This window comes from Myxocyprinus asiaticus, chromosome 1 (genome assembly GCF_019703515.2).
Source record: "Myxocyprinus asiaticus isolate MX2 ecotype Aquarium Trade chromosome 1, UBuf_Myxa_2, whole genome shotgun sequence".
In the NCBI taxonomy this organism is placed as follows: Eukaryota; Metazoa; Chordata; class Actinopteri; order Cypriniformes; family Catostomidae; genus Myxocyprinus; species Myxocyprinus asiaticus.
Genome location: NC_059344.1, coordinates 474,246 through 488,616, shown reverse-complemented (window position 1 = coordinate 488,616; position 14,371 = coordinate 474,246). Strand labels below are relative to the sequence as shown.

The following is a 14,371-nucleotide window of genomic DNA, read 5'->3' as shown; positions in this document are numbered from 1 at the left end:
TCACTGGATGTGTAATGTGCATCAAGTCCATCAGATTACTTTTTTTTTTTTTTCAGTCAGGTCTTTGGTAGCTGACTATGATATTTTATATTGCTTCATTAAAGTCTATATTGCAAAAGATTGTGTTAAAGTAATAAACTCAGCAAAAAAGAAACATCCTCTCACTTTCAACTGCTTTTATTTTCAGCAAACTTAACATGTGTAAATATTTGTATGAATATAAAAAGATTCAACAACTAAGACATAAACTGAACAAGTTTCACAGACATGTGACTAACAGAAATGGAATAATGTGTCCCTGAACAAAGATTGGGTCAAAATCAAAAGTAACAATCAGTATCTGGTGTGGCCACCAGCTGCATTAAGTACTGCAGTGCATCTCCTCCTCATGGACTGCACCAGATTTGCCAGTTCTTGCTGTGAGGTGTTACCCCACTCTTCCACCAAGGCACTTGCAAGTTCCTGGACATTTCTGGGGGGAATGGCCCTAGCCCTCACCCTCCGATCCAACAGGTCCCAGACGTGCTCAATGGGATTGAGATCCAGAATCTTCGCTGGCCATGGCAGAACACTGACATTCCTGTCTTGCAGGAAATCACACACAGAACGAGCAGTATGGCTGGTGGCATTGTCATGCTGGAGGGTCATGTCAGGATGAGCCTGCAGGAAGGGTACCACATGAGGGAGGAGGATGTCCTCCCTGTAACGCACAGCATTGAGATTGCCTGCAATGACAACAAGTTCATTCCGATGATGCTGTGACAAACTGCCCCAGACCATGACGGACCCTCCACCTCCAAATCGATCCCACTCCAGAGTACAGGCCTCAGTGTAATGCTCATTCCTTCGACGATAAACGCAGAGTCCGACCATCACCCCTGGTGAGACAAAACCGTGACTCGTCAGTGAAGAGCACTTTTTGCCAGTCCTGTCTGGTCCAGTGAAGGTGGGTTTGTGCCCATAGGCGACGTTGTTGCCGGTGATGTCTGGTAAGGACCTGCCTTACAACAGGCCTAGAAGCCCTCAGTCCAGCCTCTCTCAGCCTATTGCGGACAGTCTAAGCACTGATGGAGGTATTGTGTGTTCCTGGTGTAACTCGGGCAGTTGTTGTTGTTGCCATATTGTACCTGTCCTGCAGGTGTGATATTCGGATGTACCGATCCTGTGCAGGTGTTGTGTCAGGTGTATTTTGTTGATTCATGTCTTTTATTTTGAAAGTCTAGTTCCTGTTTCATGTCATGTGTTCCTGTTTCCCTTGTCATGTGATTTCTGTTTTCCCTCTATGTTCATGTGTCATGTTTTCATTGGGTGATTGTTTAATTAGCTTGTTATGAGTTCTGTTTGTTCATTGGTTTATATTCTCCCATGTCTTGTATTTAAGCCCTCATGTTTTCATTGTCTGGTGGTCAAGTATTGAATGTGTTGGTATGTGTTTGGTACGCTGTAGTCAAGCCAAGTTTTTGTCAAGTCAAGTTTTTAGTCAAGCCATGTTCATGTTTATATTTAGTTAGGGTTTTTGGATTTCACGTTCTGTAATTAAAACTGCACTTGGGTTCTCATCATCTTCATCATCATCATTGCCAGCAGCCAGCACACGTTACATGTTGTTACACGTGGTCTGCCACTGTAAGGACGATCAGCTGTCCTTCCTGTCCCCCTGTAGCGCTGTCTTAGGCGTCTCACAGTACGGACATTGCAGTTTATTGCCCTGGCCACATCTGCACATGCCTCCATGCAGCATGCCTAAGGCACGTTCGCGCATATGAGCAGGGACCCTGGGCGTCTTTCTTTTGGTGTTTTTCAGAGTCAGTAGAAAGGTCTATTTAATGTCCTAAGTTTTTATAACTGTGACCTTAATTGCCTACCGTCTGTAAGCTGAAGGTTCATGTTCATTAATTATTTATGGTTCATTGAACAAGCATGGAAATTTTTTTTAAACCCTTTACAATAAAGATCTGTAAAGTTATTTGGATTTTTACAAAATTATCTTTAAAATACAGTGTCCTGAAAAAGGGACATTTCTTTTTTAGTTCACCCAGAAATGAAAATTCTCTCATCATTTACTCACCCTCATGTCATCCCAGATGTGCATGACTTTCTTTCTTCTTCAGAACACAAATTAAGATATTTAGAAGAATATTTTTGCTCTGTTGATCCATACAATGCAAGTGAATGGGTGCCAACATTTTGATGCTCCAAAAAGGACATAAAGGCATCATAAAAGTAATCCATAAGACTCCAGTGTTTTAATCCATATCTTCAGAAGTGACATGATAGGTGTGGGTGAGAAACAGATCAATATTTATGTCATTTTTTTACTCCTCATTGCTTAGTCAATCTTCACTTTCACTTTTACATTCTTCTTCTGTTTTTGCTGATTGACATTCTTCATGCATATTGTCCCCTACTGGGCAGGGAGAAGAATTTTTAGAAAAAATGACTTAAATATTTTCTGTTTCTCACCCACACCTATCATATCACTTCTGAAGATATGGATTAAAACACTGGAGTCTTATGGATTACTTTTATGATGCCTTTATGTCCTTTTTGGAGTGTCAAAATTCACATTCACTTGCATTGTATGGATCAACAGAACTGAAATATTCTTCTAAAGATCATAATTTGTGTTCTGCATCTGAAAGAAAGTCATACACATTTGGAATGACATGAGGGTGAGAAATTGATGAGAGAATTTTCATTTTTGGGTGAACTATCCCTTTAATAAATATTTTTTTTATTTTGTTTTTTATTAACAATTTTTATTGATTCCAACTTTTTCCCACGAACATTAAACCCCCCACCCCCACCCGACACAAACGAGCACCCAAGTGGTCAAAAGCCAACTGACAAAGACACACATATAGACAATAAAACAGCAAAAAATATTTAGAAACATAAAAAAATAAAATAAATAAATAAAAAAAAAAACACTAGTCTCTCTCCACTGCCCGTCCCCGAGAGCCTTCCAAAAAGGCTAAATAGCTGCCCCAATTCTTGATGTACAAATCCAGGTTGCCTAGCTTTCTACATGCCATCTCCTCAAATGCTGCTACCCTGCCCATCTCGGTAGACCACTCATGAAATGAGGGCGCATCAGTTGACTTCCATCCCCTGAGAATTACCTGTCTGCCTCATCACTCTGGTTAGGACCCAGCTTTTTATATATTTATCACCTATATTCAGGACAACCCCATCACCCAAAATACACAGTCTGGGGCAAAACGAAAATTGAGTGTCCACTACATCACACACAAAGCTCTGATCCCACAACTAAAACTCCTGGATCCCAACACATCCCCAAAAAACATGGGTTGTGTCCCCATCTTTTGATTGGCATTGCCAGGAGGTGGGAGTGTCTTTAAGACCAAGCCTATACAATCTAGAGGGGGTCCAAAATAAATAGGTTTTTAACCACTGATATATATATAGAACTGGATCACTGACGCAATGTTAAACTGCCAGCAGGAGGTGAAGCCACCGGAAGTGTTGAGCGGCTATCTTGGTATGCCCAAACTCTCATAGAGCGTCAATGACTGACAGGAGGAAACGCCCTCGTTTCACCGTCTCCGACCTGCGGATACGACAGTTGCATTTCGCCCTCTAGTGACAATCATGTTAATGTTTAATAATCTGTTATGGATAATATTCGTTATGAGGGAGAAGATATACGCAGATCGTGATGTCTCTGCGCTCTCATTCATGGATACATGTCATAAATACGTGTTCATTTGCCATTTAAATCCAGCGTGTCAGTTTAATTTAATTAATTGCGCTGCACGGCTGATAGAGGGAGAGAGATCACGTGTGCTCTTATTCAAGTGACTGTGAGAACAAGTAACTCTGAACAAACACTTCGATTATCACAATAAATAAGTCTGAAAATGTCAGTTTCATTGAATGTATTTACATTCAGCTGATCTGTTCGCTGATGAAGTTTAGTAGTGATATAGATATACATAACTCGCCCGGACTTTCAAGAAACAGGAAAAATTCCCGAATTTAAATTAATAATTACATGTGTAGGACGTTTGCGTTGTAGGGATGTACATGCAGATTTCAGATATAAAATCGGTGACTGAATGATTAATGTTTACTCGCTGAAATGAGATGATTTCCTATTGGAATGTTTGGGCATAGCAATATGGCGGCACAGTGGCTTCACTGATATGAAGTCATGAGTAGTCCAGTTTGTTTTTGCTGAGTTCAGTGTTGAAACTCTCCTTGCAGTTCTGTTTCTTATGTGCGCCATGTGAATACTTTAATCTGATAATAGGAGTGCTGAAATAAATACACACAGCCTTAAACTGTGAAACAGGCCTTAAACTCAAAGGTATATTGTGACAAATGATTGTTTGTGTGTGAGATGATCTACTCACCCTCATGACAGACAAAGGGGTAATTGTGGCTTTGATCACCGTGCCAGTCCTGATATTTCCCCCGCGGCTCATTGAGTGAGATCACTGTGCAGTTTTCAGTATTTCCTGCTGAGGCTTCACCAGGTGCCCAGAATCTGAATGAGGATTCACTGTGATCTGACCACTCCCACGAGTCTCTGAACAGACCGATCCAGACATTATGATTTCCTGTCTGATTATTAATAATGTTCTGAATCGTCTGATTCTCATTCTGGTTCCTCACACTGACCAGATCTGTATGTTTCTCTCTGCAGAAACTCTGAGCGTCTCTCCAGTTCATTTGTGTACTGTTAAAGATGTATTCTTTACTGCTGGCTGTATGAGAGATTTTGATTAGTTAACAAATGAGTATCTGTGGAGTTTCCTTTTTTTTTTTATCAAAATTTAAGGTTGAAGTGTATATGAATGTGTAAGGGGTATTTTCAGCCCAGTACTGGTTACCGATTTACTTGAGCTTTTCATAAATTTTAATACTTTTTTCATCACTTGTCCTTTTGTGGTGTAATAAACTTTTTAAAAGAACAAATGCCCATTGTAGACTTTTAATTAATATTAATTAATATTAATATGCATGTCAGCTTCTACTAATATTGATTTTCATTTATTCACAAAGTAATTAAATAATAAGTTAATAATTACATTTATTCAAAGACAAAGTGGCAACTAGTGGATTAATACTTGAAAACTAATATCTGTTTATTGTCAGTGTTTTATCATTATAACAGATATAAATACTTCTGTATAATGTTCATTTGACACATTTCAGTTTGTTGTGATCAAACACAGCTGCGCTCACCATTATAGCAAATGAAAGAGTTTTTGTCTGTACAGTTATTGTTGTGCAATTCTCCATTCTTCATATAAACACAGTCACCAGCAGCATTTGATTGATCGTTTCCCCATTTCTGATACAGTGAATCACTTCCTGTGTAGATCGCAGGGTCACCCAGAGACCACTTCCATGTTTTATTCTCTGTCTTGTGCAGTCCGATCCAGACAAGCAGAACACTTTTATCATTCACAGACTTCATCAGTTCTTCAATGTCGTTCTTGTTGTTGATGGTGGCCAGATCTGTGTAATTCTCTCTGCAGAATCTCTGAGCTTCAGTCCAGCTGACTGTTTTATTCACAAAATGATACTGATGTGGAACACATGCAGAGAAACTGAAGACAGCTGAAAAGAGAAAAAAAATACACTAAAAAATTACTTTATTGTCAAATGTAGTTGTAATGTGTCAAATATCAAGATAAAAACAATTCACAAGGTTCTTAATAATGATCAGTGTTTACTTGCAGTGTTGGGATTAACGTTAAAAGTAACGTGTGTGTTATGTAATCAGATTACTTTTTGAGGAACAAGTAACCCAATATTTTTTTATTTTAGACCATAATATCCGAGTAATTTTTTTTTTTAAATAAGTAATGCATTGCTTTTGTACACCTCCCCTTTCCCCGTTTTATGATAAATCAGGAGTAAATGTGTGCAGACTTCGGGGAGGGGATGTAGTTCATGATGGGTATTGTAGTTCTAGAGAGTGGGAGGCTTACCAGAGATGCACATTGAAGTTGTAGTATATGTGTGCGTATTATCAGCGATGGGCAGAGCACAACAAGTCTTCTTTTAGCCCACCCTGAGATTTATGTTTTAAAAATGGCAAAATATTGCTGGTAAAGGAATGTAAATCTGAACGCTTCAGTGGAATCCAGTTGTACTTATTCGCAGAGGTGGATTTGATGTGCACTGGAGCTTAAATTAGCAGCCGTCATAAATTTTGCAGTTGTCATGACAATCACAGCAAGAGTTAAGAGATGTGCAACATTTTGTCAAATGAAACATTCAGGTAAGTGATACTTTCATTCTCACGACTGATTCATGTAGGCTGCATTTAAAAGTGTGTAAACACATTTTTGTGGTATAATATAGCACAGGCATAAGCTGTGACCACAGCATGATTATAGTTACATAAGTGTGGAATGATCGCTGGCTGTTTGTGTATCCGAATTGCTTTGTTTCAAAGCTGCCATAACTACTGCTCCAGGATCAGTTTGCATCCGAACTGCTCCATGTTAAAGCATTTAACATTCAACATTTGGTTGAGTGACACACGATTGATTCATGTGTAAATATTTACACTTTTGAAAACATCAAGTTGACTCTGACATTGTCGATGGGCACCGCACATGTTGGCATATATGATGCAGGTTCAAGTGTTGGACTTTGCTGCTTTAGGCAAGACAGTGGCTATTCTTCATTATTCATACTGGCTGCCATGTTGATGGAAAAACAAATCATGCACATTCATGTTATTGATTCTTTATTATAAATATGACGTGAAGACCTACTTTCTAAATATCTGTTTGTTTAGCATGTTGTTTTTATATGAGTATTGTAAAGTAGCTAGCATGACCTGTAATATCTCTACATATCTCTTATATTTGTATTGAATGCACAGCAGTGAGAAAAAAGTAACACAAAAATAACGCAAAGTAATGTAACACTTTCCATAAAAAGTAACTTTTTAATTCATTTTGTCACTTTAAGGAGTAATGCAATATTCTAACAGGTTACTTTTAAAAGAAAATTTACCCAACACTGTTTACTTGTATCTTCCCAAAACAACAAGCTACTCTAAACTACAGACAAGCTAGCTAAACTACAAGCTAATAACAAAAAGTAACAAACTACTGTAACAGGGTAAGGTGGGCAAGGCGGGAACCGGCTGAACAGTCAACGTAAGTTTTAATAACATAAATGAACTTAAATCAAGGTAAACACACAGACACGCAGCGGCCGCGCTCTCTCTCTCTCTAACTGCCGCCTCCAGCTCGTCTTTATCTCGCTCTCCCGGCTGATTAACCCGATTCAGGACCGGGCGTGTGTCCTCATGACCTGGGCCCGCCCTCCTCCTCCTCCTCACAACTACATTGAAGCTATTTAAAAGGGCATTATCTTATAAAATATGGGTCATTCTTAGGATTCAGTAAAATTTCAGTTCCCCAGACTTTTTAAAGTGGTGATTCACTAAAATGACATGTTAAAAGATTTTTACAAGATATGTCCATTGTAATAAATTGAAAAGATTACAGTAGGTAATCAACCAGATTGAGCGGTAAGTACTGCCGGGTGAAAACTTCAAATTCTCACACGTGAGACACTTTCGTAAAATCACCACCAGGAGGTGCAAAGGGGCACTTTTGTCACCATAGTTTTTTTGGCACCATCGTGTGAAGAAAGTTAGTTATTATGATAAAAAATGTTAATATTATTATTTGTATTGTATTTTTACATTTTTATGTGTAGAAGGCGAATAATGTATAATTAAGGTAATGGCAGCATTAAAATCATGGTTGCTGCAGAGTTTTTTAAATCAAATGTAAGACTTTTTAAGACCTTTTTCAAGAACTGAACGAATAAAATTAATACCGTATACCCATACCAAAACAAACCAACACAATCTCAAAATAAATAATGTATCACTGACTCTTATTTAAACAGGCAGGGACACACATTCAACATGGTCTTAACATTGATCATCAGTAAAACAGGGTAGGCTATACATTTACAATACTCAAGACATGTTTTCCACATCACATTAAAATTGGTTTATATACCATTATAATAGATACAAATTAGAGGTCGACTGATATTGGATTGTGCCGATTCGATATTGAAATTATAATCTGCCAATAGTTTTTGGTAGCCTATATTAAATGTTCTTAGTCTTTTCTTCCTGTGATGGGGAGGTTCAGACATATTTCATCAACACTATACCATCATCAACAGTTGCTCTTTAGTGATAGTTTGTCATATATTTCTGATATGGTTTAATGATTGCAATGTGTAAATGATGGGAGACTACATTTGGGGGCTGATTTGTGAACGTAATTTACAGTGTAATTGTAAATCTCGAAAAACTACTCACTTCTAAATCTTTTTTATTACTTTAGTATAAATACGTTCATTTGGATTCATATGTTGTTTTTTTCTGACTTTATTGAACGAAAAGACACAAATTCACCCGTTTTCTCATTGGAAGTAGGTACATTTCAAAATATCACTGTCCTGGTCACAAAAGCAAAGTTTGTGGGGAATAATAGCCATGTTCTATACTTTTGAGGCATAAGCAATTAGGAAATAACACTTACTACCCAGGAACAACAATTGTGTTACATAGTTTTGTGAACTTCTCTGCAGCAGCTGGAAACACTCACAAGCCCCCGCGTGCTTGGAGAAAATACAACAGTGCCGTATTTTCACTCAGAAGGATACAGCGCATGCATTTATTTAATTAAATCGTATTCATTTGAAGTGTGATAATCACATAAGGTCATATCACGATTCCTGTCTTTCTGCCCCCAAATTTAAGACCTCTTTAAATAAAAATTAAGACTTTTTTTTGTATTATTTAAGATATTTAAGACTTTTTATGACCTTAAATTTTGGAAAACTGAATTTAAGATATTTTAAGACTTTTTAAGGATCCACGGGAACCCTGAAAGTGACCTGTTTTAATGACGTCACTTTTTCCCCGCCGCCACCATATTTGTGTCCATCAGCAGGAGGAAGTAATGGCGGTCAAGAGATAAACACCCATAAAACGATCTCAAGAAAAACTAAAAAAAATGCTTTTGATCCATGCCAAGTTCCAGGAAAGGTGTATACAGGTCTGAGGTCAGCACAAATATTGCCAAATTTGAATTTTGCGGACATTTAAATATATTTTATACACACATATATTAACTACATCACTGTGAATATCTCTGCTCTGATTTAGTAAGAATATTACAAAACGTCTGTGATGATCCCGTCTGTATGATTGTAAGAGCTGCTTTAACTCATGAAGAATACACAGAAATACACAGAGGCATATTAGTGTAAAAGACTAATGTTTACATTGTATTCTAGTGGGGTAAATAATGCCTGTGCTTCATAATTTTATTATGTGTTGTTTATTGACTAACATTGGTATATACACATTAAATATAAACTATATATTCACATTATAGTGCTTTTTTATTTATTATAGTGTGTTAAAATGATGACATCCTGGGTGTTATGAATAACATCATACTTAGTGCATTTCTAGTTTAATTGTATCTGAATCAATGATTTTATAAATATAAGTGACTTGTGTACGGATAACCGACATGTCTGAATAAATAAGCATGTTTTTATCCCTGCTCTCTCCCTTCATCGCTGCTTGACTTTGGCAAAATGAAGCCGTGTCACTTGAAAGATAAAACTTTATTAAAAGAAAAATTACATTTTGGCTCTAGTGATTAAACAGCATTATCACCTTTTCATGATTTATAAATAGAAACAAAAATGTAGCCGGTGTTATGGATAACTGGGGATCGTGATAACTGGGGATGTGCCCGTGCACGTGAATCATTTTTCTGTCCTTTTCAGCAGATTCGTTCACTGAATTGCCAAGGAGCAACGAAAAGATGTTTTGCACATTATAAAAAAAAATAAAAAAAATTTGGTATCATTATTAATCCACTTTGTATGATTGATGTCTGTTTCAATGAATTTGACACAGTTTAAGAGCGATTTTAACATGGTTGCCCATGTTAAGATGGGGCATTGGTTTATATGGGAACTGGCGATGACACTTGTTAGAACAGTAGTGGAATTCTTTTATTTGCAACATTAAAGCATTAAAGGCTGATATGTGTCAATAATATACTTTCAGTTGCTTTTATTTCTTTATAATGAATAATTGCTTGATTAGCCATTATTGATTGTAGGTATATGCAAGATCATATACAAGGGAGACTACAAGCTTAGCCTAAAATATCATAATGCGGCGGTCCCATAGACATTCTATGGTCGGTACACTGGCGAGGAGACAAGAGGCCGTTTTTTAATGGATGTCTATAGAGGAGATGCTTAATGTTTATTAACGTTGAATAAACTGCTTTTGTGAGAAACCAGCTCATCATTTAATGAATTTATCGCCCTGTTTTACTCTAAACAATCCTATGTTTTGAGTTTACTATGATAAAATTGCTGTTTTAAAAGAGAAGATGCTGAACATTTTGTCAGTATATGGCTCTCCCTATCTGCAAACAGTGACTTACTGGGGTGACCGTTACACTCTATACAATGTTAAAAAGTGGAGGTTAACAACAACAACAACGCATTGTGTTTTAAAGTGTAAAAATCCTAGGCAGTACAGTCGCAGAGTAAGGCAGCATTCATGATTACATGATAAAGATTATGATTCAACTTAGTTACATTACTCTAGTAATCTCTAGATCAGCGTGAGGGTAATTCACTTATATTTTTCCAAAGATTCACAACCCCTCAAATCACCATTGTCTGGGTTTGCATGGGGGATGGGGTAGATAATAGCTCAACATTATCGCCCGCCTCGAGCGTTCATTGGGTCATCAGAGAACTCTATCTTAACTTCTATCTTAACAGACATGTGATGTCCCTTTATTTCATATATACACATTTATTCACAAAAATATTAAAAATATTTTATATAGATGGCTTAAAAATAAATTAAAACATTAAAAACAAATGCTAAGACATATTTTCAGCATTGAAATGTTTTTATTTTATTTTAAGCTAGTTTGCGCAACGGCTGGTGTCCTGTAATGTTTGGTATTATGTGTCTTATATGTTTATGTGTTTAATCAAGTTTCACAGTGTCTCTACAAAACCCTTTAAAATATTTTATGTTAATGTTTATTAAGGGAAAAAGTCTGTCTTTGCTGCTGACATGAGATGGGAAGAAAAATTGGTTTTGGTCTTGGATGGTTTCGAACTCGCGCATCACGAGCAGGATCAAAACCACAGATTGACGCACTACTGATCATACCATTTCTCAGTTAATAATAAAGGGATTTCCAGGATTGACTGAGACACTGAGCTGGAGAAAACGTCTGCATCATCCCAGCCTCCAATCACCGCAAGAACAATCAATGTTTACTTTCAATTATTATAACTCACTCAATTTGGACATTTTATTTCTACGTTTAAAATACTTTTGTGAACGTTTATTAAAATAAAGTGTGTGCCTTCGATGGGGAAATGGGGATGAAAAAAATGATAGGAACACAGATCTGTCCTGATGTCCTCTACAGATAAAATAACCACAGGATCACCATGGTATTTTTTAGTAAACTAAATTAAACATGGTTAATATATTAACACCATATTACTGTAGTAACACCATGGTTAATTGCATCAAATGTATATTTTCAGCAAAAAAAAACAAACAAAAAAAACGTACTCCTTTAAATGTACTATTATAAGTACTACAAAAGTAAATATTAAAAGTGGAGACAGGAAACAGAGTTGGAAAAATGTAAGGGACAAACGTGGAACCGAATTGGGGTCGACGAGGTAAAAGAATACCAGCGTTACCTCACATACCACTGGAGAGACATACTACAGTTTGTCATATATTTCTGTGTTCCCAGTAGTCTAGGGGTGAGAACAGCCATGCTGTTTAAAGGTGATATTTACACTTGAGTGCAAACAGTAACTCCAAATAATGTTATTGAGCTTTGTGTGAACATATAATAATAATAATAGCAAATATTAACTACTAATAAAATACTAAGACAGACAACGAATGACGAGTCACATGACGCCATGTGAGGTTCGGACGTGTGAACGGCGAGCTCTGTGCATTTTGCTAGTTTTGATACTTTTTGTGTCATAAACCGGTGAGATTCGATACACCCTGATCCATAACTGTTCTAGGAAGACAATATCAAGGCTTCAGACTAAAAAAAAATGACTTGGGAGCCATTGGCTCCTAAACTGAAATATTAAGGAGCCAAATGGCTGTTTTAGTCGCCAAATCACAGAATTGCTCGATTTAGATTTCTGTTCATAAACAAGATAGAAAGCAGAAGAAAAGGAAGACAGCTGATAACCCATTAATTGGAGGTTTAATAAACAGTATATAGTTGAGAAGATAAGTTTGCATCCCCTTTTGTCTCATGTTCACACCCCTTTCATAATTTATACAAATATAAGAGATAAAAGATTTTTTTTTATTTAATACTGCTCTTCACAATCTCCATATAGATAATTACATAAAGTATAGTATGCATATAGTAGTTTGTTGTCTTCTTGAGCATCAATGAATGTTTTCACCATGTGTAATAGTTGTGAACAAGTCCCACAATTGTCTTAAGTGTCAAAAGCTTGATCTCCATATATATATATATATATATGTGTGTGTGTGAAGAAATTCGGCAAGAATTGCTGAACGTATCGGCAATGATGACGAAGGTCGTTGCTGACTTGGAGGATCTTGCTGCAATACGTCGATCGATCACAGCCACTGAGACAAAATTTACTGAGATGGTTACAAGAATGGGGGATGTCGAGAAATGGATATATTATCTGGAGTCATCGGAGAGGGAATTTTCTGCTAATCTGCTAGTGACCAAGGCTGATTTGGAGCGTGTCTGGGAGAAGATGGAGGATTTGGAGAATTGTAACCGGCAGAATAACTTCTGCATTGTTGGAATTCCTGAGGACGAAGAAGGTCGGAATATGGTGAAATTCCTGGACGGACTCTTTCCGAGTCTGCTCGACATAACAGGCCATAAGCTTGAAATCGAGCAAGCTCACAGGGTTCCGGTGTGGAGATCTGCAGAGGAAGACAGCCAAATTTCTGAGATCATCTGATAAAGATCATGTGTTATGCGAGGCGAGGAGTAAACGTGTTGGGCACTCGGGTTTAGTTTTGCCCCAGACTCTGTGTTTTGGGCGATGGGGCGGTCATCGATATAGGGGATAAAAACATAAAAAATTGGTTTCTGACCAGTGTTATGATAGGCAGACAGCTTATCTTAAGGGGATGGAAGTCGGCTGGAGTGCCCTCATTTTGGAAGTGGTGCGCGGAGATGGGGAGGGTGGCAGTTATTTGTCAAGTAGAAGGCTTGGGATCTGGGATTCATTTGATGGGAAATGGGGCAGTTATTTGGTGTTTTGGGGAGACTCTCGGGGAGGGGCTGTGGAGGGAGAAGTGTAGTTTTAGATGTGTATGATTATTATATTATTTCTATTTTGTGTGTGTGTGTGTGTGTGTGTGTGTGTGTGTGTGTGTGTGTGTGTGTGTACTTATGTGTGACCACGGGGATGTTTGTTGGGGGTCGGGGTGGGGTTGTTGATTCGGGAGGGGTAGTAGTGGGAGTTAAAAGTTGATTCATTGTATATATGTTTTGTTTTTCTTTGTCATCTTTATGAATCTATAAAAATGTTAATTGAATTGTATTTTTTTTTTTTTTTAAACAATGAGGATCTCTATTAGGGTATCAGCATAAAATTTCTTTGAACAGAAAATAATGTACACAAAATGTACTCAGAAAAAAACTATATTTAAATAACTGAGTAAAACAAAAACAACAACATCTGATATAACTGAGTTACCATCACGCTACTGAAAAGATTTATTTAAATTCATAGTGTCACTACTTTTAGTTAGTTATGGTCCAACACTGAGACAATTTCACATAAAGAGAAACACACACACACACACACACACACACTCACCTGTCAGAAGAAAAGTGATGAATGCAACTCTTTCCATTTCTGAGACAAATAAAGCTGAAACATTAAGAGGTACAAAATCAACTAAATCTACCTTAATCCATTTTAATCACAAGTAGAATAAGGGAAAGTGGGGCTAGTTGTCACATGTTTTATTCCAGTATATATTTTCAAGGGTAGGTTTATTTTTGAAAGTCAATTTCTGTTTAGCCACACAGTATATACAGTGCATAGTCTTGGCACACACACACACACACACACAAAAACAATTAAACATCTTCACCATTATTCCAGAGAAACTATTCATTGAACACATGTTGGCCTAAATTTGTCACTCTATATGGGGTAAGTTGTCACAATGGACAGTCTATTGCTGACTTTTTAGTGAAATTTAAACACAAAAATAAGAAACACAAACTAATTCATGAAA

At 37.1% G+C, this 14,371-nt stretch overlaps 1 protein-coding gene across 2 annotated transcripts in view; it reads right to left on the bottom strand.

Moving 5' to 3' along the window:
• LOC127442062 (macrophage mannose receptor 1-like) overlaps positions 1 to 14,371 on the bottom strand; it is an 82,910-nt gene that overhangs the window by 23,392 nt on the left and 45,147 nt on the right. For both annotated transcript variants that reach the window (XM_051699782.1, XM_051699772.1), the window contains exons 2-4: positions 13,945 to 13,998; positions 5,212 to 5,589; positions 4,377 to 4,730 (exon numbers count right to left, since the gene is read on the bottom strand). In XM_051699782.1, coding sequence (XP_051555742.1) covers positions 4,377 to 4,730; positions 5,212 to 5,589; positions 13,945 to 13,981 — 769 coding nt within the window. In that variant the 5' untranslated portion in view covers positions 13,982 to 13,998. The remainder of the gene's footprint in view (positions 1 to 4,376; positions 4,731 to 5,211; positions 5,590 to 13,944; positions 13,999 to 14,371) is intronic.